Source organism: Ambystoma mexicanum, chromosome 11 (genome assembly GCF_040938575.1).
Source record: "Ambystoma mexicanum isolate Mex_15411 chromosome 11, UKY_AmexF1_1, whole genome shotgun sequence".
NCBI lineage: Eukaryota > Metazoa > Chordata > Amphibia > Caudata > Ambystomatidae > Ambystoma > Ambystoma mexicanum.
This window is the reverse complement of record NC_090934.1, coordinates 1,272,142,708-1,272,168,582: the sequence shown is the minus strand read 5'-3', so window position 1 is coordinate 1,272,168,582 and position 25,875 is coordinate 1,272,142,708. Positions and strand designations below refer to the sequence as shown.

The window sequence follows — 25,875 nt, the reverse complement described above, 5'->3', positions numbered from 1 at the left end:
GGTCTAGAGACATATAGTACAAGTGATCCAGCATTCTTACATGCTTTGGAAGCAAAATATTGGCGTGCTATTCTAAATCTGCCACAATGCATTCCAGGCCCGATCATTCCATATGAAGTAGGTTTGTCCTCACTTTTGGCAATGTATGACTGGCGCTTATGCAGTTTGTTTAGAAAATGTCTATTATCTGCTCTTGATAAATCAACTTTAGCCACAGTTGCCAGCTATCTGATGTCTTCCTCTCATCTGTTTCCGAAAACATGGTCTAAAAACATTCTTACCATACTATTAAATGCAGACATCTCCATTGAAACTCTTGTCACCGATCCTGATAGAGCTAAGAAAAAACTCTACATTATGGATTGGATTGACACCAGAGATCTGTGTTTGAAGTATAAAGACTTCTATCCAGCTGTTTTCTCAGCAAAGTGTTATAGAGACATGGCCTTCTATTTATGCAAATCTCCTTCTCCTGCTGTTAGGAATGCTTTGTTACGCATGCATTTTAATTTATGTCCTACCCGTGAAATTCAAGCCCGTAGAAAAGAAATCTGCGGGAATCATCAGGATGTCGTTTTTGCAACAACGCAACAACTATTGAAACTTTGGAGCATGTTATTGTGGACTGCCCTGAACTTATGAATTTAAGACAAAGACACTTTAGTAAACATTTGCCTTATTTTAGCCAGATGAGACATGAGCATAGATGGCTTGCTATTTCCACTACCACCTGCATGAGTATAAGGCTGGCTACAATTCACTTTCTGCGAGCCTTAAATCTACTAAAATAGCCCGATTTTTAACAATAGCTGCTATATGGAACAATGATTGTCATACCTGTTCATTGCGTATCAATCATTTAAGAATGCCAAACCCAAATGTAATTATTAGCCTTGGAAGTGATGGTGTGACATTTGGGACGATTTGTGGGGTTTTATGATTGTATGCTTTATAATTCACTGTGTTTTATATGTAAACCTTTTTGATAAATTCAACTAAATTCATTAAATAAAAAATAAAAAAAATAAAAATAATGCTCTTATTCATTCATTCATTCATTCATTCATTCATTCATTCATTCATTCATTCATTCACTAATTCATGGATTCAATCATTGAAGGTATGAGGATCATTTTGCGCATGGTTATGGAAAAGTATATAGAGGTGGAATGTCTTGGTTGGAGTGGTAATTGAAAAACCTTACAGGAATGTGTGTGTGGTTGCTTTTCCTTTAAATAATGCACATGAACGAGTATACAATAAATGAGCTAAGAGACACGTGAAGGGTGAGCGGTTCGGGATAACATTTGGGAAAAGATTTGTTGGATTTTTTGGTATGCTACATATTATCCCCACCAAAAATATTGCCGTACATATGGTCGTTTGTCTCAGCATAAGCGATATTTTTGGGGGGGATAATTTGTAGGAGTGGGGGCTGCGGGGGTGTAAACCGCTCATTTTAAAATAATGCAGGGGTTGCGGGGGTGTCCCCCGCAGCGTCCATGGCTCAATATCGCCGCAAAAATATGGCGATGTTTTTGTATCGTGCTATTCTTGCGGGGATATTAACACATGGAACCGATTTCTTCTCTTGTGTATGGGTGTTCTTCTACAAAAGAAAAGATAAACAGGTCCAACCCCCGTAGACCCCTAAATTCATAAAAAAACAATATCCAAAAATGAGCAAAACACAATAAGCAGGCCCGGGTGCTTGTCCCACTTACTGCACGGTGGTGTTTAGAGCAGGCGAAGAGGAAAATGATGAACAGGCAGATTCCTCCAAAAGATATAAGTTGCTCTGGCCTCTTTGAGGTGTCCAAAGCCAGCCACGTGATCAGGCCCCCAAGAACCAAAAGACAAAACACCCTGCAAAGAGAAGATCCCACAGCATTACTGTCGCACAATGCACCTGTTAGCATAAGAGACATGATATATATCTTCAGTTCTGTCACCTTCGAAAACGAACACATTCTGGAAAGGCAGCAGAATATAGGCATTCAACATACTGAGAGAGGGCTTTCAGTTAAAGCATGGGGGGACTTCATTCCACATGTTCAGCTTGCAAAAAAGGGCCATCAGTGGTCTCCAGCAGTTTCCCTGATTATAGAGCAGATACTTCCAGGGTCACACAAACTGTGGGAAGCCAGGACAAACACTGCCACGATATCCGTGCAGCCTTGACGAGGTGATACTGGTGAGGATGCTATGACGACACCCCTGGCATTAACCGCATCTCATGCAGCAAGGCGTGATGCAGGTATTTGACAATCCAATTTTCCAATCAGTGTGATGACAACCATTTGGGTGCAAGGTAAGATTTTGAGGTGGTAGTATGGATTTTCCTCCTTACTTTTAAAAAATTGGGCCTAACGTATTTATTTACGGAGGCGAGAAATATTGGCCAATGCTGCATTTCCATTTCTACAGGGACTAACAACCCCAAGCCATCGAGTCCCACCACCTTCAGTTTAAGATATGTGCTAATGACGTGCAGATGGATCTATGTCCGGGCCACGGATCAAGTAATTTCCTAATTCGGGGACAAGCCAGAAGCATCCTACCTTGTACGTTGCCCAACACCCTCGCCATTCCATGCTCCTAATAGGCAAGTGGAAACCCTGCGAAAACCTGGGTGTCCTGTTTGATCTCAAGATGTCTTTCAATCCCCAGATAATGAGTCAAAATTCTGAAATGAGTACGACAATAATGACTATGACAATAAGACCCTCATTACAAGCAGGGCTTTGCAGAGGGAAAAGGTGATCAATTGACAGTAATTCTATTACTGCCAATTTACCGCTGCATTACTGAACCGCCGTACTATGAGTTCTAGCAGTCACATAGAAGATTTACCTCAAGCACATTGCAGGAGGTAAATCTTCAAACATAAACATTACTGCTCAAACGCAGCAGATTTACTGCACGGTATTACCACTGGTACTAAATCCACTAAAAATCCCTGTCGAGTTCCGTGGACTCCCAAAATGCGGCCTAACACAACTGGGCTGCCACTTGTAATCCTGAGGCAAGTCCACGGGAATGAGTGATGGTAAAGGTAAATGAGTTTAGAAGTACATTTATTGATGATTTACCGCCATACTCCTGATGAGGCCACAGTGAGTGAAAACTTTGAAGAGTTATCCTTTCACTCGGCAGTGGCTTTAGTTGAGAGCATGGGAAACAGTGTGGAGAACAGCAGTTCAACGGAAAGTTGGGTTGGCCGAATGGAAACAATCTGACCATGCTTTCAACTAAAACCTTTTGTAAGGGAATTGTGGTTTGTTGCACACAGCACATAACATGTATTTTGAGCTATTGCAATCTAATTCAATACTTCAGAAACCATGAATGTGGACCTCCTCTTTTGATAGAGCTGCTTTGATCACAGAGAACATAATAGGTCCATTTGAAAAAGCTGCAGACATCCTAAAACAAATGACAACCGAGAGTAAAGAGAAGTACAGGGAAGGGCTTTATATGGAGGGGGTTAGGCAGGGGTGAGACAGGCATATCGGGTATCTCTTTTTCTTAAACATAGAATTCAAGATGGTTAGTTATCAACTACTGGGATGTATTTGCCGATGACAAGAGCCAAACTCGAGTTGTCTATGATGATACTCAGAACTTTGAGTTGGAATAAACCCCAGTCGCACCTAGGGAAGGGCGCTGAGCCAATCAGGTGGCTGGAATAGTGGGCGAGAATGCACAGTCTTCTCCTGCTGTTTCCAGTCACCCAGGGCTCTTCCCCAGGTGGTGGCATCTTTTTTTTTGTATGTGCCTCCCCACCTCCCCACGCCCCCAAAACAAAACAAACTTATTTCTCATCCCCCCCCCCCCAGTTACCTGCTGGACTGGTGCTTTGTGCTCCGATCCTGGTGCTCCTCCCGCTCCCAGTCATTGCCATAGAAATGGAAAAGGGAACCAGTCCCTTTTCCGATGGTGGTGGCCATCTTGGTTTTTTTTTCTTGGGAGACTGGCGTTACACAATACGCGCAGCCAATCTCCAGAGAATTTGTTTTTAACTTTTTGCACCCCAGGCAAACCCCAGGGTGCAAAAAGCAATCACACACCAGGAGGGGGGCGTACATGGCTGGTAACGGCCCGCTGCCCTCGCCGATGCCCTTGCTTCGCTTGGGCCTGGCTAGGCTCAGGCTGGCAGGGCGTTAACGTCCATGTATGCCCCCATGCTGGGGCGTGATTGCTACATCGCTCTAGTTTGATGTTATTAATGGTCCAGCCTGAGCCTTTTCTATTCACCCCCTAGTACCCTCAGGGACCAGCATTGCAGAGGGCATAGAGGAGTAGGACAAGGGGGAACTATATACACAATAATCTTTGCATAAGATATTATAATATAAACAATACCAGGTTCTCTCTCCCTTTGAAATACAGCAATAAAAAAAAAGAGAAGAGAATACATGGCAGAGACAATGCATTCTCTGTGCTGTGATGTCACAGCTGTTGATTACAAATTGCTTTATTCACTGCCATGACGTCTCAATAGGAGGATACAGCCTTCAGAAAGATAAATGGTCATTCATTCTATGTTGCTTTCTCTGAATTCCTGCTCCCTGCCGCACAATCAGCCAATGTCTTTTTCTCTAAGGCTCTGTCCATCACGTTTAGTGGTTTCCTCTTCCTGCGTCGCTCTTTCAAAGGATCCTGTCACAGACCTTCCTTCCTCCAGAACAGCTCCTTGCTCCCTGTACATCTCCTTGTCTTGTACCCTTTGCCCTGAGTCTAAAAAAGCAATTCCCTTTCTAATCCACTAGATGACAGTCTCTCTTCTGCAAATCCTCATAGTCCCCTTTATCTGTCACTTTCTGTATTCTACATCTCTCTCCTCCATTTCAGACGCTATCCTTTCAAAGGATTTTCACAAGTGAACATGGAGTCCACAAACTGACGGAAGACTCAGGGCCTCATTACGAGTATGGAGGCAGCCATGCCCTTAATAAGGGCATGGCTGCCTCCATACGGGTTCCAGGACTGGGTTCCTTCAATGAGGAATTACCAGGTCATTCTAACCTTGGAGGACCTGGTAATTCCTCATTGAAGGAACCCCTCCCCATTCCCATTGAGCCCCCCTAGGGCTCAATGGGAATGGGGAGGGAGCTAATAACAGGCCCGTTATTAACTCCCTGGTCCCCTTGTGGGACCCGCAAAGGACGTCTGGTCTGACCAGGCGCCCTTACCGGGTCCCGCAAGGGGACCTCGTAAAAGGGCATCCTGTATTGAACGGTGCCAGTCCCGTAACGGCACCCTACATTACGGGAGCGCCAGGGTCGTAATGAGGCAGTCATTCTAAGCGATGTGAGTGAGAAAAAGTGGAGAAAGGCTGAGCAACTATTAAGAAGCACTGGTACACGGAACAAAATGTCCATGGAAACAGACTAGAGAGACATGGAGTTGGCATCGAGAGAATCTATGCCATTCTGTCCTGCTGTACATTTCACTGCAGGGGGCAAGCTCCACGTATGCCCCATTTCTACCCTCCCCTGCCCCCACTTCACATAGTCCATATGTCTGTACCCCCTGACGCACCCACTACCCCATGTAAAAATACCAGAACCAAGTGTAGTGCAGATGTTTGTGGGGGTACCGTGTTCCTAAAACGGTAGTGGGTCTAATGGCTTGATCAAAAAATGCTCGAATATATTTTATTTCTCGAGTTTTACCACCAAAATGTATATGGTAATTTGGGTCTGGCAATATAGGCGGGGTGGGGTTAGTGGAAGGTGTACAAGGGGTCTCTCCCCAACATTCTGTCCCCAACATTCTGTGAGCAAAAACAACAAGAACAATAATTTGAGATGTTTTTTTCGAGCAATAGACACACATCCCGTAAAATATATGCAGAGTGAAGAGGTGAAAAAGACGACTAAAAACATTGATGATTGCTGACGAATGATATGTAATTACATGAGTTTTTTTTGTTTTTTTTACTAATGAAACAATATTTGCTTAAAAAAGGCAAAGGGATTTTAAAGTGGATTAATAAAATCAGATCTTACGGGTTTCCCAATGTAACCAGTTTTATGGGTCCCTAAATACAAGGATGGCACGCTGTGTAATTTGCCTTATAAAAATCATATATCATAGTCACACTTTTCGATCCATGCAGTGGTCGAAGTGTACGAAAAAAAGTAGCAGAACTATGTTCCCTACTGGCCTGCACCGCTCCCCACAGACCCCATCGCCGCGCCCCCTCCCATGCACAATAAAAAACACCAAACACATGTGCCTGCTCTTTAAGGAAACGTCCTGTGCAGGGCACTGAAAGTGCAAGTTCCCACCTCTTCCTAAACTTTTACTTTAAAACGAAACCGTTGCGGAACGGTTTCTTATTAAAATAAAAGTATAGGAACGGTAAAACTTAATTAAAAGAAGTAGAGGAGCACGCCTCCGATCGATCCCGCCCACTTCGAACGGTTTCTTTTTAAAATAAAAGTATAGGAACGGTAAAACTTAATTAAAAAAAGTAGGGGAGTACCGCTCCCGATCGCTCCCGCCCACTTCGACCACTGGATCCATGTGCAAACAGGTCTCTGATGTCGCATCTATTTGCAGGGATGAGAGGCAACCGAGAGGGCCGTGGCTAAACTCCGGGCATATACATCTGATCTGAAACATGAAAATGAAGTTGTCAGTGGCCAGGCATTTCATGGGATCTTGACATATGGTGTTGCAAGTGGTATTTCAGATTGTTCATTTTATTCTGCATCTATCGGATGCGGTGGGGGTGGAGAACACATTTGAAAGCCGAAAGAAACTCTGTGGCTTGACACACGTGAGACGTAATTCCCCACGGGGATGAATGAGGAATTGATTGTACCGTCTACCAGTGGTTTGCACTACACCTAGAATCAATCTTTGTTTCGTTGGTGGCAAACTATGTTTTTTTTTTTACCTCTTGTCGCTTAATAAAGATGAATAGGAATAAGGATTGATGACCGGTAGTAGACTCATATTTCTAATGTTTCCATGGGTGCCAAGATCGGACCCGGAGTGGTGTCCCTGGAAGTAGTGAAATTGGGAAAGCGGTTGTCTTGCTGTCTTGCAATGTAATATAGAGGTCAAATCCTCAAACACGATCGTAATGTCAAAGTCGAAATTACTCCGTTTTGCTTTAGGAACCGATTTCTCCTTTTCTTTATTGTTGAAGTATCACCCTTTTGATTACATTTTGTTTGTTTAACAATAACAAATATTGTATGACCAATTTTCCAATGGGGAGGTCATTAATGGATTGGTAATCCAGTCATATGCCTATTACATAAGCTCTAAAATCATAAGCATAGTAGTACGGGTACCAGCTGGGAAATTATTCATTGTTTGCCGATGCGGTTGGTTAAAGGCACTGTTGGATTTGTTGAGCTTGTTTTATTGGGGGATTACTTATGCACCTGAAAAAAGCTTTGTGCAGTGCAGAGGAGTACCACCAACAAACGCAGTGAGTTACACTCCTTGAATTTAGGACTGTTTGACTTGGACATTTATGTGCATTCATTGTCTCTATAAGCACTGGCAGGTCAAACTACAGCGGAAAAGTGCGTCTGGCCTAAGAACGGTAACAGTGCTCTGATGTTCATCACCTGGGTTATCACCTGTGAACGGGGAGAACCCCCCTGCACCCCCACCGAATATGCATTACAATTATGTGTAACACAACAACCTGATTCTGAAGGGGGGCATATTGTTTTTCATGTTGTCCAGTGCATTGATAGTTATAAACTTGCATTATCAATGGACCCAAATTGACTGGCACGCTTCTTCGGCACCGTGGCATAACGGAAGGCAAAACCCTGATCTATTTTTAGAAGAGTATACCTATTTGTGCAAATTGGTAGCATGGAAGGGCAAAGTCTATGTATGCTTGCTCGAAGGTTTATCACCTGTGTCGTCAAAGCTTAGGCCACAAATAATAAGCAGGGCGGCAACGTTCCCAAAGAGATTGTAGGCTCACCATGCCTAACAATGTGAAAACAGTGTTGATATTGGATTTTGATAGCCACAATAAGGTGATGGATATAAGAGACAACTTTTATGAATAACAATGCTTCTAAGAACCTTTCACAAGCCTGGTCTCCTCCAACAACCAACTCTACTCAAAATCCGCAATTCTAAATACATTCTGCCCTGAACCAATTCTATAGTTGCTACTGGGACTGCCCTACATTATGTATTCCAAAAACAAACTAGATGGTCTTTGGCCCAAAGATATTGTCACTGGTGAAAATGTGAGCCCCTGATATGCAAACTGACCTGCTAAACAAAATATGGATTTACTTAACAAATTATACAAGTCATTAAAAAAGAACGCTTTTTTCCCTCAAAATAACCCATCGGCAGGAAAATGTTTTTTGTCATTAACACGTTGACTTAAAAACAGCAGATTTTGAATGGGCAAACATGAAGGCTGAACACCAAATCGAACTTCTCAAATCTTGCAGCTGACTCATTATTGGCTTACCATGCAGGTGTGAAACAATCTTCTTGCCCAGCCCTTGCTGCGACTGAAGAGGATTCCGTGCTTGCGTGTTACTAAGCTCCTCGCTTCTTCTTCTCATCACTGCGAGGAATGACTCTTCTTATTATTTTGGACTTATCTGTGGTTTTTCCTGCAGTGGATCATTCTAAGCCCTCCTCTTCTCTTTCCCCTCTTGGAGCCTCTGATTCTGCTCTCCCTTGTTTTTTCTGATTCAGTGCCTTGGGCTAGTACTCCTTCGCCCTCATGCTCTCCCTGTTTTGGTGTTTCTTCCGTTCTTGGGCCGTTACTATTTCCTCTTTATACTATTTCTCTTTTCTCCATTAGTCTCCCTTTGTTTCAAGCTGTCATTTCTATGTTAACGATCATTGATTCCTTCTTTGCTTCTCGTCCTTCACTGATCACCTTCATGCTTCTAGTTCTGACTACCTTGCCACTATCAGGTCCTGGGTGCTCATTCTCTCCAGGCTCATTTTATTCATTTCTCTCTCCGTTCACAATGTTGGGCATCGTCTTTGCTCCCCCAGTTTACTTTTCTTTTTGCATCTCTTTTCTTACTTGTTGCTGCCATTTTCACCTTGGCAACATCAGCATGATTCATCCTTCTCTTCCCTTCTCTGCTACCAGGACTCTTATTGTTACTCTAATTTTTTCCCGACTTGCTGACTGTACCTCACTTCTTTCTTGGCCTCCCGACCATGCTCTTTCCCCAATTAAATTCTATTCTTGACTCTATTATTTGCCTCATATTTTGGCTGTATCCCCGTCTCTGATCTCATTCTCACTAACTTCCCTTGGATGGATTTCTTCTCGGGCTTGCCTTCATTTTCTCTACCTTCGTATGATTTTTAAATGTATCCATGGCTTAGTTCCCTCTTATCTCTCTTCTCGTAACTCACTCCACATCCCTCCCATCCTCTTCCAACTGCATCCATTTTCGTATATGTTGTACATTGTCTTCCCTTTGCCTAGTCCCACTTTCATCCATTTTCTGTCCTTGCGACTAAGTTCTGGAATTGCCTTCTCTATTGACTGTGCTCAGTCTGCATTCTTGCTTCCTATAGTTTGCTCTCTTAAAACTAACCTTCTCTCCTATGTACGTCTCCCAACCATTAAGATTGTAATTGCATGTCGATTGCCTTACGTTTACTCCAGTATGTATTGTTTTGTTCCTGCGCCTGTTATTTTCTTTAGTGGTTGGATATAAGCATATCATAAATACAACTAGCTGTATCCATCAGATTCTGATCCAACAATCTCCCTCTCACCAATCTCTCTCTCCCACTCTCTATCGCTCATACTTTCTAACTTTGTCTCTCTATCTCTCACTGTATGTCTCTGTCTCTCAGTCCCATTGTTGTCAGGTGTGCGTTTAATAGAGCCACCCCAGACGTTACAGACAGCGGTGCAGCCAGAGGAAAAGCATGGATATTTTGAAGTGAGAGTGTGCTTTGTTTTTATGATTAAAAATAGCATGATAAGAGCAGCGATAGAGACTTGCCCCAGTACGGGGGTCATCCTAGTATTTGGAGACATGAATTTTCATTGCGAGTGTCCTGCAGGAATGTTGACAACACAACGGGGGCACATTGCCGACGCTGGTGGAGACACGAAGGGCATTGACAAGCTCTGCTGGGGGGTATGCGAGACCTTGGAAGGGTCCAGAAGACGTGGCTGCAAAGTTTACTATGGCATCCGTTATTTTCTAGTTTTTGTTAGGTGTTGGTGCATATTGTAGCACATGTGCTGGTTCAACATCACTACCAGCCAATCACCGGCCAGCATGGAAAAGTAATGATTGCCTTGATGCTGACAGTAAAAACAGGTTATTGGTTTTAATATTAGCATGACCTTTCCAAGCAGTAAGGAAACAATGAGAGAAAAAAAGGATGTGATAAGCAAAGGATGCTATTAAAAAAGGAAATTATTTAACTGTAGTAACATTATAAACTGTCTCTTTTTAAAATTGTACAATGTTAATTACTAATGATCGCTTTCAGTATTATTTAAGTCATGATACGAACAAAACACTTGTCTTACAGAGGAAAGTATATCACCAAAGACTTGAATAAATAATGATTTAAATAATTTTCTGCTAAAAGGTTATTGTTCCAAGATGGACAGTCTGGTACACTTTCAAAATCCCCCCATGATAAAGGGAAGGGGACACATAGCACCAACAAGAATTCCTGGCAGCTTTACATAAAAACAAATAGCACCAACAAGAATTCCTGGCAGCTTTACATAAAAAAAAATAGCACCAACAAGAATTCCTGGCAGCGCTGCATAAAATCAAGTAGCATTTCTGGAACATAAGACTGACCACATCTATTTATATTTGACAAATGCACCTGCGACAGAAGGGTTGTATGCTTCAATCAATAAGTACATAATGCACACTGGGCTTGGTGCTGATTTCATATTTCACAACACTCATGTTAACATTAAAGTGTTAGCAATCATTGTCCATATATATTATTTCAGACAATCTCAGAATTTCGATTTTAGAATAAAATAGCTGCAACATCTGTCACCCCCTTTGTGGTTCAAGGGCACAATTGAACTAGAACTATAGAGGTGGGAGGGCTGAGGGTGGAAGCTGATGCACTGACATCCTTATACACATTTATACACAACAAAAATGGTAGTAATAATACACACAATTACCCAATTTCTACCCCTATTACACAAATATGCATCAGTGCAGATCAATTTTGCAAGGTATTTGCACCATAGCAAAAATTGCTTGAGAGCAAAAAGGCAATTTGTGAAACTGCATTGCACAGATATAGCGTTTCTGTAAAACGCACTGCATTGCTTTCAAATATTTGATGTCATCAGTAAACACTTTAGATTTAAAACTCCCAGATGTGATTAAATGTAATATACTCACCACTTCATCCACCTCCGGTTCTTTTGAAAACATCTTCCAACTGGGCTTAGGAACTTTAGTATTTTCTTTCCCAGCAATTTCTTCAACAGATCATAGCCGAGAAAGAAGAGTACCACAAAGGTGATGACAACCAGTGCAACAGCCCGCTGGAAGTTGAGCACACAGGCAGCGATGAAATAGGCAGCGTAACCTGGAAGAGAGACCAAAGGCAGTGAAGCATGCGATGAAACCTAAACCCAGTCCAAGATATTGGTAGATTATCTATTAGATATGGTAGGCATGTGCACATGGGGGCTACAATAATAGGAGTCCCTCTTGGGTTCATCCCTGTTAACCCCTATTTGTTCTATGGCATTGCTACAGTAGGAACACAGTGAAGAGCTACTGATGCTCTCTTCTATTACATGGGGGGTTTGTGTGTGTTGCAATGCTGCTGCAACAATACAATACAAAGTAACAACAAATGGTTACAAATTGGCAAATGAATACAACTGTTAAAAAAGGGGCAGTGTGAGGTTGGCATCATGGAAGGAGACACAGACAACAGATTCAAAGTTGAACAATCTTTTATTAATGAAAATGCCAGGATGGAGTAAGGCCTAACTTGCCCTATCATAAGGTGGGATTTCCCTACCTAAAGAAACTAACGAACGTCAATATCAGTAAGTAAAGAAAAGTCTGTCTGTGTCTAAATCCTATACTTGCCCTCACAACTAATACAAAACAATGTGTAGGGACATTAACCATAACTCAAATAGTGTTCTAAACATAAAGTTCTGAGCTACATCTAGCTCTGGCTTATTCGTCAACTTTCTCTCCCAAATGTCAATACGTTCACCACATAGTTCAATTTCTCCTCCTTGGAGCATTAGATGAAATACAGTTTAACAAAGTTCAACACAGTTCCAAGATAACAAAGTTCCAGGCCACCAAAGTTTCCTTCCCCAAGCTTAATGAAAATATTTTGAAGCTTTAGTCTTTCAAATGGACTGGCATAACTCAGGGTTCCCTTACCCAAGTCTGATGTTTATCAATATTTGGTTTCCTACTTTCACTTCAGCAAGCTTCCTTGTTTACATAAAGAATTTCTCTGGTCAAGACGCAGTTTTAGACCACACGGTGCACCCATTACAGGTCACGCAACCAGGAACTCAACATTCGCTTTTCCTTCATCCTTTGGTTCACAATTAGTGGTTCTCTGGTCTTGGCACAGTTTTAGACCACATGGTCCACCCGTTACAGGTCATGAAACCAGGAACTTTCAGGTTTCTTTCAAGGTTCAAAATTTGATTCAATAAACAGTTTCTTAAAGGGCAGCTTCACAACTTTATCACCTTTGTTTCTTTCCTGCAGTTTAGCTTCCTTTTTGATTTTCAATTCATTGTTCATCAGTGATCGTTTCTCTTGCATTCAGATAAATAGTTCATTTTGCCATCTCTGCTTCTGTATTCCAATAAAGATCAGCTTGCTTGCTTTACTCGAGACAATATTCAACAATGGTGGCTTTTGCTCAGTACATTCAATCTGGTACTCAACTTAGGTTCCTTTAACTTATTTCATACAATTAGATATTCATTAGAAGCAGCGTAGTTTATTTCATTCAATACGCTAAGTTACTTTCACTTGTTTCATTCAGTTCGACATTCATTATAAGTAACGTGGTTTGCTTCATTCAATGCTTTAAGTTACTTTCATTTATTTAATTAAGTTTGGCATTCGCTATAAGTAACGTAGTTTACTTAATTTCATTGACCATTACTGCTTGTTCGGTCTCCGTGAGAGCACTGGGTAATTTAAGTGTCCCAGACACTTACCTGTATTGGCGGCTCCTTCCTTCCTCTCTATTCTTCCGAGGGACACACAAATAGCCAGGTACTCCACTTCGCACTAGCCAGCTGTTATGCAGAGCTTCGCCTTCGCCTTCCTGCAGCGCTTGCTGTCCGTCTTCCCCTTTTTGGGACCTCCGATCAGAATTACCATACAGCAGGATTCCCAGAGATTCTTGTGGCATACTAGTGTCTCGGCTTCTCTTTCCGCAGGGCTTCCACTCTGATCCTCATGTTCTCCAGGCTTCTCTGGAACTGGCTTACTTCTGCTGATGGCTCCACCTTTTATGCAACTGTGGCTGTCTAACAGGTTGCAGGTGCGTTCAAGGATTTTCATTGCCTGACTTTCCTGACCATAATTAAGCAAATCAACCAGACATGCCTGACCTTCTGACCTCTTCTTCGTCTCAGTACTTGAATGTACAATGGTGGTAATCTTCAGAGGTCTTAGTTGTTTCTTCCTCGTCTCAGTATTGTTATGTATTGAAAAGAGGGAGTGAAGTGGAAAACCTTTATAGTGATCCATAAAGGCTGGGGGAAGATCAGGTTGGCTATCCTGAGTATAAGGGGGATGCCATGTCTCGCATAAAGGTACCTGACTCCCAATCCCCAAGGGTCCTCCACCCAGGTGATCCTCCCTTGCTTGTCCACCCCCAGGGTCAGGATCCAATAGCGATGGCCTTTTCCTTGTTACTTGCATAGAGGATCCAAAGGGAGTAAGAGTGAAAATACCCTCAGGTTTCTCACATAAGACAATGTCAACAGCTGAGAAACTCTTGAGAGACTACATGGCCTCATTACAAGTTCTGCAGTGCAGAAAAACTGCAGGTAAAAATGACGGTTATTCCGTGACTGGCACTTTGACTGCACCGCAAAACTACAAGTTTGCCGCTGGAAGTCATTGATTTACCTCCAGCCAAAAGCTGGGGGTAAATCATACACCCGCTGGCAAAAACTGCCAAACTGCCAGTATTACCAGCACTGGTAATACTGGTGCCGGTAATACCGGCAAACCCCTCCATGGATTCCTGAAGGACTTTTTCTGCGACCTGTAATATCCCGGAAATTCCGGGATATCAGGCCGTGGAAACAGTAGATCAGTTTGCCAGTATCCCGTCGGAATTACTGGTGGGATACTGGCAAACTTATAATGAGGCCCTATGACAGGGTTTACTCAAACTGTTATAATACACAACACATCTGCCTGTAGAAAGAGAGAGAGAGAGAGAGAGAGAGAGAGAGAGAGAGAGAATGAGAGAGAGAGAGAGAGAGAGAGAGAGAGAGAGAGAGAGAGAGAAAGAGAAAAAAGTTATGTGGGTGTGTGTGTGCGCGCGCATCTGAGTGAAGATGCCTAATGGTGCAACAGAAACATGTGTCTTGGGGGCATGTCTATAGTTGGTAGTACTGCTCAGATGAGATTTGCCTGACATTTCGGGCTGGACTGCCTTAATGGAGGGGACGCCACTGACAGGCAAGTGCCCATTCTCCTCTTGTATGCCACAGGGAGCTAAACATGATGGACATTCTCCTGCATTTATTACAGCCCAAAACCCAAGCTATTTTAACTTCTGTTAATTCTCTGTAAATGACTACTCCCATTGGTGGCTCACATGTGTATACACTTTACACTGCAGCAGTAACAGGTGTGTGTACGTCCAGAATGACCACATGCAATTATTTCAATATGGTCCATTCCCTGATTGATAAATGGCTTCACTCTAGTGGGGCTCACCATATTTCTGGGATCTCATTGTGGTGGCACACCGAGTGCTAGGTATTTTAACCCCCACTAAATCTCCAGTGCCATTCTAATATTGGTTCAGCAAATAATGTTGTTCTTTTTGGGGGGCCACACCAGGACTACTGAAATGACACTACTTACCATCCAGTAGTGTTTCAGTTCTGACTGTTTCATTTATAACTACATGAACTCTTTACCCTGCTTCGGTTTGCGACTCCTCCAGCGATAATAGCACATCACTGCCACACCCTGATGGCGGTCCTACTCTGGTATCAGTATGACCTCACCTTCTTTTCATGGCAGCTCTTCCAATTGCGTTATAAATTGCCCCAGAGGAACATCTACAAGAACTGCATGATACTGCCACCGCAACCTGTGGCTCTCCATATGTTTTGCACTACACTCCATTATCCCTAACTATTGACTGTACAGGCTAATGCTGAAAGGAATTTCAATCCTAAGGTAATACCTACCTTACCTCCTTAACATTGGTTGACATTGGAGCTTGCCCCGCATTGCTGAAAGACTTTTACACACTCCATTGGAATTTACATGGCGTACGGTCGGCGATACCACCATGTCTTGTCATTCGTATGTGAAGCACTACTTGCCCAGTGGTATACAATGGTAGCCCCACCATGATATCTATTTTATACTGACTGTGCCCCTATAGCTGATGGCTCCTCTACTGCTGGTTACACCATCCACAGTCCACTGAGTCCTGAATGGGGCACAGCCACTGGTATTGTGATGACCCCCCTCCATCATTCACTAGAGGCTCCTGCAGCGCTAAGCGGAGTACACGGCCCATCACTATTCTTTCAATGTTGGTCCTTCAGCAAAGTCAACCTTATCCACAAAGGTGTCTTGATGTTGGTACACCTCAGACAGTTGTGTAACTTCCTGCATTAATGAGGAATTATTGAAGGAAGGAGACCCGCCTACCAGCGCGTACCAAATGATGACAATGTCTTCACTCTTACTTGGTGTCACCATACCTGAGGGAGATACTGTTCAGAGTTAGCACATCTGCAGTTCTTCGGCACTGTTGTCACTGGTGGCCCACCCATGAGTTCCATCGTTGGTGTTCTATTGCTGTGAGGGTTGTTTGCCTTTGCTGACTGCCCAGCTGGAGAGATTGACTCTGGGTGTCTGATACACATAACATGTGTATTTGTAGAGCACACGTTCACCCCCAGAAGGGCATCTTGGCGCTATTGATAGATAACAGATGTTTATTGTTACCCAACTTAATGGTACTCATTTTATCGACCTCGGAAGGATGAACGGCAGAGTGGACCTGCCAGGATTCAAAACTTTCTTAGGATTGGTCATGCTTTCATGTTTTGTAAATATTGTAATTTCTGTTGTGGCCCACATCAGCATTGTTAAAGGTGTGGTCCTTTCCAGTGCAAGTCATCACATGGAACCTGGAACCATTGGATGGACTAGCGCGCAGGAAAGGTTCCAGGTTCCATAGTGGTGAGTTGACTGGTCAGTTGACTGCCTATGTCTCTACTCTTTTTGGAAATTAAATAGGTCCCTGAAAATATGAGGAGAGCGGTCATTGAGTTGGGCCATAGAGGTAATTTGGGATTGGCAAGAACCAAGGCTTTGATAAAATCTGATTTTTGGTGGCTGGCTTTGTATAAGGATGTGGAGATGGTTAAATATTGCTCTGATTGGGTTTATGGTGACAAAGGGTTTAGGGTGTGCAACCCTCCCATTGAAAGTGAGGGACAGTGCCAACGTTCCTTGGGAGCAATTTTCCCTGGATTTATTGGGGCCTTTCAGTATTATAGAAGCCTAGGACACCTACTTGTTGGTCGTGATGGATCTCCTATCGAAATGGCCAGACGTTTGTGTATTGAAAGAGGTTACTAACAGCAGTATAATCAGATTTTTAGAGCCACTGTTCTGGGGGGACGGTTTCCTGCATCGATATTTGTCAGACAATGGAGCTCAACTGGTTTCAAAGGAATTCAAGTTGTTTTTGGAAAGGTATGGGATTGAACAAGTGACAACAGTTCTTGTGTGGTTGTCACTTGTCAATGGTTGTGTGGAAGGATTTAACCGCACTTTGATGGATGAAATCAGGATTGCAGTAGCCGCCTTTGGGGATTGTATAAGGGCTGTCATGGAGAGAACGTTTCAGTACAGGTTGGCCTCACATGTGGTGACAGTGGTTGCACCTTTCAAATTGTTCCGTGGTAGGAAACCCAATACCCGTTTGTGCCCGGGATGGATGAGCAGATCAAGATGTGAGAAGGTGGATGTGGAGTGTGTGAGGGAGAGGTTGTTGGTTAGCGGAGATAAGGCTAAGAAAAGAATTGATGAGAAAACGTGCAGAAATGTTGATGTAAAGCGTGGTGATGTGATTAAAGTGAAGCTGCCAGTCAAAGTGAGAACGGGTAGTTTCAGATTCTAAGAGCCCAGGGTGGTGCTCAAAGATTTGGGGGTATCTGTTCTTGTTAAAGGTGGAGGAGTTTGGAATAAGGAGAGAGTGGCTGTTATGAGCAAGAGGAGTGTGCTTGTTGGATAGTGGGAGGAAGGGAGGTGTTAGGATTGCTCGTGCTTTCTTGTTTTGAAAGTATTGTAGCGTGTGCTGTAGTCCACATCAGCATTGTTAAAGGAGTGGGTCCTTTCCAGTGCGAGTCATCACTTGGAACCTGGAACCACTGGATGGTCTGAAGCGCAGGAAAGGTTCCAGGTTACATGGAGGTCAGTTGGCTGGTTGCTGAGCCAGAGGTCGCGGCTTAGGTCTCTACTCTTTTTGGAAATTAAATAAAACCTGTGTTGCAGCCATACCGCCGCCTCCTTTGATTATTGAAGCATTGTACCCTGCAACATATCAATCCTCTTAATAAAGAATATTGCCATCGTAAATGTGTGTTTTTAATGGAGCCCAATCGGTCAGGGAAACACGCAGGAAGTATATTTAGAAGTAGAAAGTGTCATCTAGGCTTTCAGTCTCCCCTGTCCTATTGTTACACGTGTTGTTTCTCAAATTCCTTCCTAACAACACTAACAAGATGTGGAAACTCAAGTAAATATACAGCCTCGCACGAGTTAAACACTTCCTTTTTATGTGGCAATCTAGAATCCATATTGAAATTCATGCAGATTAACGTTGTTATTTCGAAGAAGCCCTATTTTATTTTTTTCAGAGTGTTCCTGACATTTGCCCTATCACCACAAGTGGGGCACTTGTTTACTTGGCCTTAAATACCCGCTCTTATTCGGCCAGGGGGGAGCTGGGTGACCTCAGTAGCCTATCTCCTCTTTGCCATCAGTATGCATCAGACAATTGGTCTCCCCATCCTCATGTCAACCATCATCCCTATGCTTAAATGTTAGCAAACATATCATTCAGGCTACCATCACATGACCCTTCCAGCCCTCAGAGTGATGGCGATTCCAGTACATGTTAAACTATCCCCACAAACTGAAACCGCCCCCCTGCAGTGCATGTGGCCATCCATCGCGCTCTACGTGACATCACTGTTCTCAGTTGCTTGCCAATTCCTTTATTGCAGGGGTCTGCAAACTGCGGCTCTGCTGATGTTTTGGACTACGACTCCCATGATCCCTCACTTTTGACAATGCTGGCTAGGCCAGATGGGAGTTGAAGTCCAAACATCTGAAGAGCTAAAGGTTGAAAATCCCTTCTCTGGTAAGTGCTACTTTCCATATGGCAATGGTATTACTGTGCCCCCTCATTCAGGTAACCCCCACTGGGTGTTTACAGTTTTCGCGATTTTTCGAGGCACCTTACCTGCGCAGAGAACACCCAAGAAAATGTACTTGACAACAGCTGAGTGGGCTTCATAGAACTTCTCCGCTTTGTCGAAGGGTTCGGACGCTTTACTGAAATTCAGGCAAAAGGAAAACGAAATTGTGTTAAATACTTAGCATGATCACAGACGTCCAAAGCAGGCAAACCCCTTTGTTTCCTCTAATTGGAGCTAATGGTTAGGCCACATGATCTTACAATAATGAATGCCATCACATCATGCATGCCAACATGCCGCGTTCAATTCGGGAGATGCTAGGCCTGTACTGGTTATAACTTTGCATTCTGGGACACGTAGAATTGACATTTCCCATTATAAACACATGAGTAGAAATCCCAGAATGCAAAGATAAAACAGGACTGGGCTAGCACCTACCGAATGTAATGGGGCATGTTTGTAAGTATGTAACATTTCATGAAAAATGCATGACAATGTCATTTTGAGCTGCACTCTTGCATACTTGAGTGCGCCATGGCTTCCTTGTCAGGTTGGCACATTGAGAAACCTATGATTTGAGGACATTGGAATATTTGAGTAATGCCCACGTTAATCGAGCAACACTCAGATATACTTTCAAAGTAACCTGGCATGTACGCGCCCTGGGCCCTGAAAGTCCTATTTAAGTGCATCAAAATATCTGGTCAAGGATTTAAGTAAGTGTGCATATTATGGCAATAGCAGGCCAATGGCAAACAAAAAATGCATACGCAAAGGCCACAACTATTGTCTTTGTCAATACGTGTTGCATTTCTAGCACGTAACAGCCAGGGCTGATCAAACTACTGATCGGAAAGGCATTAGAGATCAGGCCCTCGACCTTTGACTCTACAGGCGCATGTTGACGTGCCGGAAGAGGCTGCCTCTGGCTTTGCTGGCCTGTGCAGTCAGAGTATACCCTTTGCACGTGCGCCCTGAAACGCATGGAGCTGAACCCGATGTGCAGCAGCTGATGATACGTTCAACAGAGCGTTTCATGGGTCAATTGATAGCGACCAGTCCTATCAGGAACATACCTCTGAGCTCTGAACAGGAACGCAAGAAGCGTGAGTGGCAAAGGGCATGGGCCCTTTATCTCCTGACTGCAGCATTCGCCACTGGCACACGGCAGTCGTAAAGATTTCCTGAGAAGTATCGATTAAGAAACAGAGGCCTGCGCCCATTTCTATGCCAGAGTCAGCAGGGTGCGTGTATTTATTTTGTATTATTACTTTTAAATTTATAATTTCAGTGCACGTCACCAGTTCAATCATCAACTTTGGAACAGCCTCCCTGTCACTCTGAAACGTGAGGAGAACCATCTCTGGTTCCGGAAGCACCTCAAGACCTTCTTCTTTGCTTTTGCTTTTGCCCCTCTTCTAACGCGCTGATCTGCTTTCTCTCGGCACCGTGCACCTGGTCACCCTCTGTCCTTAGGGCCCAGGTACCTGCTCACCCTGCCACCACCCTGCACTGCCTACTGGCCACCCCTTGCACTGGTGTCTGTATCTGTACCCATACAGTCCCCCACACAATTTTCTTCTGCACTTATCAGATACACCCTATCTGAATAACCTAGCACTTTGCCACTTGCTGGCTGCACTACCACTGTTTATCGCCTTTATTTATTTATTTTACTTATTATTATTTATTCTGTTCTCTCCTCTGTTCCGCACTTTCCACTTCTCCCCCCTTTTCCCTTTCCCATGCACTTGCACGCTCTCAATGTCACTGGGCCTAGTAAGATCGTTGTTTTTGTTCTCCCCTATTTACCTCCCTTTGGCTGGTCGCGCTCTGAAACACTTATGTACGAGCGCTATATTAATAAAATATTATTTAATTTAATTAACAAACAGGGAAAACTACCCCTTCATTTTGCTGTGGCAAATGTAACATATTGCGATAAAATAAAAATGTTAAGTATTTGTTCAGGTGACGCTCATGTTCACAACGTAACACATTCATAATGACCAAATGGCCTAATGGCTGTGTTTACCGCTAAACTAAATTACCACTACCACCAGTGGTAACAGTAGAGGAACTTCATTGGGGAGTGCTTGTATTACCATATGAGGTAATACCGCTGGCACCGTTACTGCCATTGTGAGTCGATGGAACAGCTCCACTAACAAGCTGGCATTTTTGTGTCTATTGCCTGAAAACCCCATAATCAGTCGGAGTGGTACAACAGGTGGTGTGCAGGGCAATGGTAGAAGTGTACCAAAAAAAGTATTGGAATTGTGGTCTCAGCAGGGGAGAGGGTAGGCAGAAGCATAGTGAAACATGTGGCAAGTGTTGTGGCCGGGGCATTGTAATAGTCTAAGAGACTAGTAAGTGAGGCGCCTATTACTACTGTACACTTGCACAGGGACATGAATCCAGAAACTCTCTATATAGAATGGTAAATATGGTCGTAAAAAGAAGAGGAATGGTAAACAGAAAAAAATTGAAGTAGTGGAACACCGCTCTCTACCGTTCCTGCTCACATCGATCACTGACTCTGGGACAACTTCGAGGAGGTGATATGGTTCACCCGAGTTATTTAACCAGACTTGAGTAACAAACAGCATCCATTTGTTTTTTAATCTTTTTATGATATAAGCAAAGTGCATTTGTACATGTGAAAACACCTTGAGGAAGAAGCAGAGTGGGTGATTACATCTGCACAGCCAGCCAGCATTGCGTCCATTAGCCGTGCCGCTTCGCCTGGGAGGCCTGACTGCAGTGCCCTGCATTATCATAGGCCACGAGACTGGAGCATCGGCTCCTTTGAGAGATGGCTGCCGGTCTTGCTACAATGTACAATGGTCTCTGTGCAGCCTTTGTCCCACCTTATCTCATGCAGATTGATTATCCGCATTATTCGTAAGGCTTATCGAAGGGAGCCGGCAGGCGAAGCCGGCACCCATTGAAGGTCGCCATTTAAGGCACCCAAATCCTGTCTAGGCCCTCACTCTATCCCCCCACCCAAAGGAAGAAGCACACTGGCTAATAACACATGCCCAGCCAGCCAGCATTGCTTCCATGAGCCTGTAAGTGACTTCAATCCAGCACTCCAACTAAATCAATGCTTAGTATGGGATGCCCAATGGAAGCCCTTATTTATATATTTTTATGTAAAAGTTCTTTAAATCTGGATGATGAACCCTTATATAACACCCCTCTCTTTGAATCCCCCTGACCTCACTGAGCCAAGAGGTAGGTTTGTTTTGCCAATTAAAGGGTTTATTTGAAGAATTAAACAATATATATATATCACACTTTTATTAACAAAATAATATCTGAATAGCACACTTATAAAGATGGACGGTCATCAACAATGGGTAATATTACAAAATTAACAATCTCTTTAATCATTTAGGAGTAGGAATAGGAAGGATACTGTAGCAGGGAATACTTTATATGATTCAAGGAAATGCAAGAGGGGAAAGAATGCAACACCGAAATAACTTGATATGATTTCAATCAAAAGATAATATGATCACTTTTTCCCCTGTGACTACTCACTCCCCCCCTATGCAATATGAAGAGATAGAAATGAGGGCACACAGGTTTCAAGAACACAATCAATAATGCAGTTCAATCCCAGTTCCCCCAGCAAGCTTAGAGAAAACAGGTATGATTTTAAACACAGGCAAAAATACTTTTGAATGTGATTGTCATGAAAGGGAAAATATGCTAAAATGATTTTAATCCACTAAAGGAGATTCAGGAAAAGTGATAGTTACTTTGGATTGGTTCAGGTCAACACTAGCAATGATTCATGACTGATTATCAGATTGGAAACGAATTTCAGCAGTTGAAAACAAGAAACAGCTATTTTTACAAGTGGTGAAATGGAGCTAAATTGCAATTCGTGGCAATTTTTCCGCGTGCGTGAAACGCGATTACGGAATAACTATAATTAATGTTTAGGTTTGTTGGAAAGCTTAGGATCTTAGCTTCAAAATGACAGTTACATTTCGGTTCTAGGATGTGTGGTTCAAAAATTACAGAGGTTTTTGTGAAGGTAGATTTTCAGAAATAAAGTCAAGATTTCAAAATGACAGATTGCGCTTTACAGATTTGGAATCAATAGGATGGACACAAGATTCTATAATGCAGTTCTGGACAGGTTGAAATGGATCGGATAAGATTACTTTAGACTAAGAGATGACTATGCACAGTTCTGACTAGATACTCACTCCTAGGCTTGGGAATGCAAGGGGTCCCGTCAGGATCTGGTCAAGGGTTTGGCTTCACTCGCCACCGGATAGGTCTCAGGCACTCTGGGTTCTGCTCTCAGCACTGCACTGCGGTCTGGACGGCCTCTTAGACTGGATCTGACGGGTTCTGGATACAGCACTGCTTTCTGGGTCTGGATCTTGGTTCTAGCACAGGGTTCTTAGCGAGAAGCAAAACAGCTCAGCCCGGATGCTGAATGTGAGAGCCCCTTGGCAGTTTAGGGGTTAGAATCAGGTTGCTAGATTCTGCAGGTCTGCTGAGAAGGGTTCAGCTTTTGGATTAGGCCTCTCTGCTTAAAGGTTCTAGAGTTTGGTTCTAGAGTTGGTTCTAGATCTGAGGTCTGGAGTCTGGAATCTGGAGTCTGGAGTCTAGAATCTGGTGTTTGGAGTCTGGAGTCTTCCGTCAGGGTGCTGCACCAATAAATCAGTTGAGTAGTGGAAAAAGGTGTGTCTCTGAGTGTCAGCAGTCCCTATTTATGTATTTCCAAAGCGGGTGGGGAGGATGACTCCCTATGCCCAACCCTCTAAGGATCCTGACAGGTCGGAGAATTTCCTGTCTCCTGATTTGAGACAGGAGCGGTGTGTCATCTGTGTCAGAGTGATGCTGTGTTTGATGGCTTAACTGAAATCCCTCCCCTTTGCTTTTTCATAGAAACTCTATTTTTCCCAAAAAACACATTTCCCAGATACACAAGTTGTTCATAATACATATACACATCACAGATTAATTAAGGCATGTCTCTGAATAAGTCCCATGTTCCTATGCGCTTGGGTTCAGAAATGACCACTTATTCGCGCTTTTGGTGGGTTTCCCAATATTCATTCTGCTCCAAATTTGATACATGCATATCCTCTTTGAGCATATTACTGTAATTCCTTAGGTTCATAGCAAAAATGCTGCAGCTACAATATGAATACATTCCGGGGTATAGTCTCAGAACATCACAGAGTCCAGCTTTGTCTTAAACTGTGAGTGAATTTTTCATTTTAAGAAACTCAAAGTTCCATATTTTTGTCAGCTTGGTACACTTTGTTATAAGCATTTTTATAAAACATACATTTTCTTTCAATTCAATTCGCATCTCAGTCTGGTCCGCCCCTAGAGCTGGGCTGAGTCAGATGGTCACATGGCCTGTTTCCTGCCCACACTTTGTTGACAGTTACACCCGAATTTAGCATATTCCCATTCAATCCAAAGAATCCGTTGTCTTGACTGAGAGCAACAGGCCAGGGTGCCTCTTGCTAGTTCCTGTTCACACCAGCCTGTCAATCTCTTGGCCCAGGGCAGGGGAAGCTTCCTTTGTCCAGGGAAAAGGTGTGAAGGGTTCTCAGGGGAAGCAAGTCTTTTGGAGTTTTAACTGCATCAGGTTACTTTCTGATCAATTGTAACATAGTTCCTTGTAAAAAAAATATGTTTATACATTTTAAAATAAGCAACATATCTTTAAATCCAGTCTTTTTCAGCATCAAATCAATGTGTGGCACTCTACATGGCATTTTGATGGAATTCTCTTCTTTGGCATATTTAACTTCTGAAACACAGCTCTCCTGTCAGAATGATAAATCGCCAGCACCTGTCAGAGGCGAGTAACGGTACTACACTCATTTTTGACAGCTGCCTTTCCATCAAGTATCTTTAAAATAGGATTTTGTTCTGAGAACATATGATTTTTGCTGACATTGTATTGATGTGGATTCTTGCAGTAATGATATGGAACACCCAACAAAGAGGTTGGATCTTTTAGGTGCTTCGTGAGCCATGATTTTAGCAAATTTTGACAATCAAGAAAACAGATTTTCAAACAGCTCTGTGTTTCTTTTTTCAATCAGCATTGCTATTTCCAAGTGGTTTCGGGCTACTTTGTGGGTAGCCCAATGGTAGGTTTTGGCAGTGGTCTCCTGTTTTACCACTGACATAGGCAAAAGTAGATGGTGGCCTATTTTTCAGGTTTTCACTGCGCAATTTCTGGTGATTTCTTGCGAGCAGCATGCTTTCCAGTGGCCATTATGATGTTTCTGCTGCCAGCAATGCACAGTGAAGTTGCAGGGCTTCGATGAGTGGGTTGATACATCCCACAAGCCGTGCCGCTTCGCCTGGGGAGGCCGGACTTCACTGCCCTGCATTATCATAGTAAGGAAGAGAAGAGGCAACAGCTACCCCTTTTACAACCGTGCATCGGCGGTAAGCGTGAAGGAAGCAGGTAGCAAGTTTATACAAATACTGGCTAAGGGAGGTCACAAATTGATTCCTGTGGTGTTTAAAACAGTTTGCAACTTCTTTTGCAAGCCCAATCTGGGCTCAAATGTGAGTTTTTAAAGTTTCAATTATTGTCTTCTTTGTGAACCTACATTTTTTAGATGTGTGTCTGAATCTATGATTAAATTGAATTACCATAAAATTCTCTCATAATCAATTTGTGACCTCCCTTAGCCAGTATTTGTATAAACTTGCTACCTTCCTCCTTCAAGCCTACCACCGATGCACGGTTGTAAAAGGGGTAGCTGTTGACTCTTCTCTTCCTTACTACGTAATAGTGCCTTTTTGAGTCAAGCCCCCCCTCGTACAAAAAAGAAAGCTTCACCTTGCCCCACCTTTCTCTCTGCATTATCATAGGCCACGAGACTGGAGCATCGGCTCATTTGGGAGATGGGTGCCAGACTTACTACAATGCACAAGGGGCTCTATGAAGCCGTTGTCCCACCTTATCTCATTCAATTTGATAATCCGCATTATTCGTAAGGTTTACTGAAGGGAGCGGGCCGGCAAAGCCAGCAACTGTTGAAGGCCGCCATTTAAGGCATCCAAATTCTGTCTGGGCCCTCATTCTTATGATGTGGCTCTGCTGGCCAGCGCCCTCTAGGTTTCCTACCTGCAGTTCCCGATGCAGCTGTTGCTCCGCTTACCTGCCATGCTGTGCGGTTCCTGCCTTCCCT

At 43.3% G+C, this 25,875-nt stretch overlaps 1 protein-coding gene across 1 annotated transcript in view; it reads right to left on the bottom strand.

The window, feature by feature from the left end:
• The window catches only part of LOC138504843 (sodium/nucleoside cotransporter 2-like), a 239,484-nt gene that overhangs the window by 122,047 nt on the left and 91,562 nt on the right, over window positions 1–25,875 (bottom strand). Inside the window, exons 4-6 of the mRNA XM_069625280.1 lie at window positions 18,724–18,815; window positions 11,382–11,571; window positions 1,725–1,866 (exon numbers count right to left, since the gene is read on the bottom strand). Of these exons, the coding sequence (XP_069481381.1) occupies window positions 1,725–1,866; window positions 11,382–11,571; window positions 18,724–18,815 (424 nt within the window). The remainder of the gene's footprint in view (window positions 1–1,724; window positions 1,867–11,381; window positions 11,572–18,723; window positions 18,816–25,875) is intronic.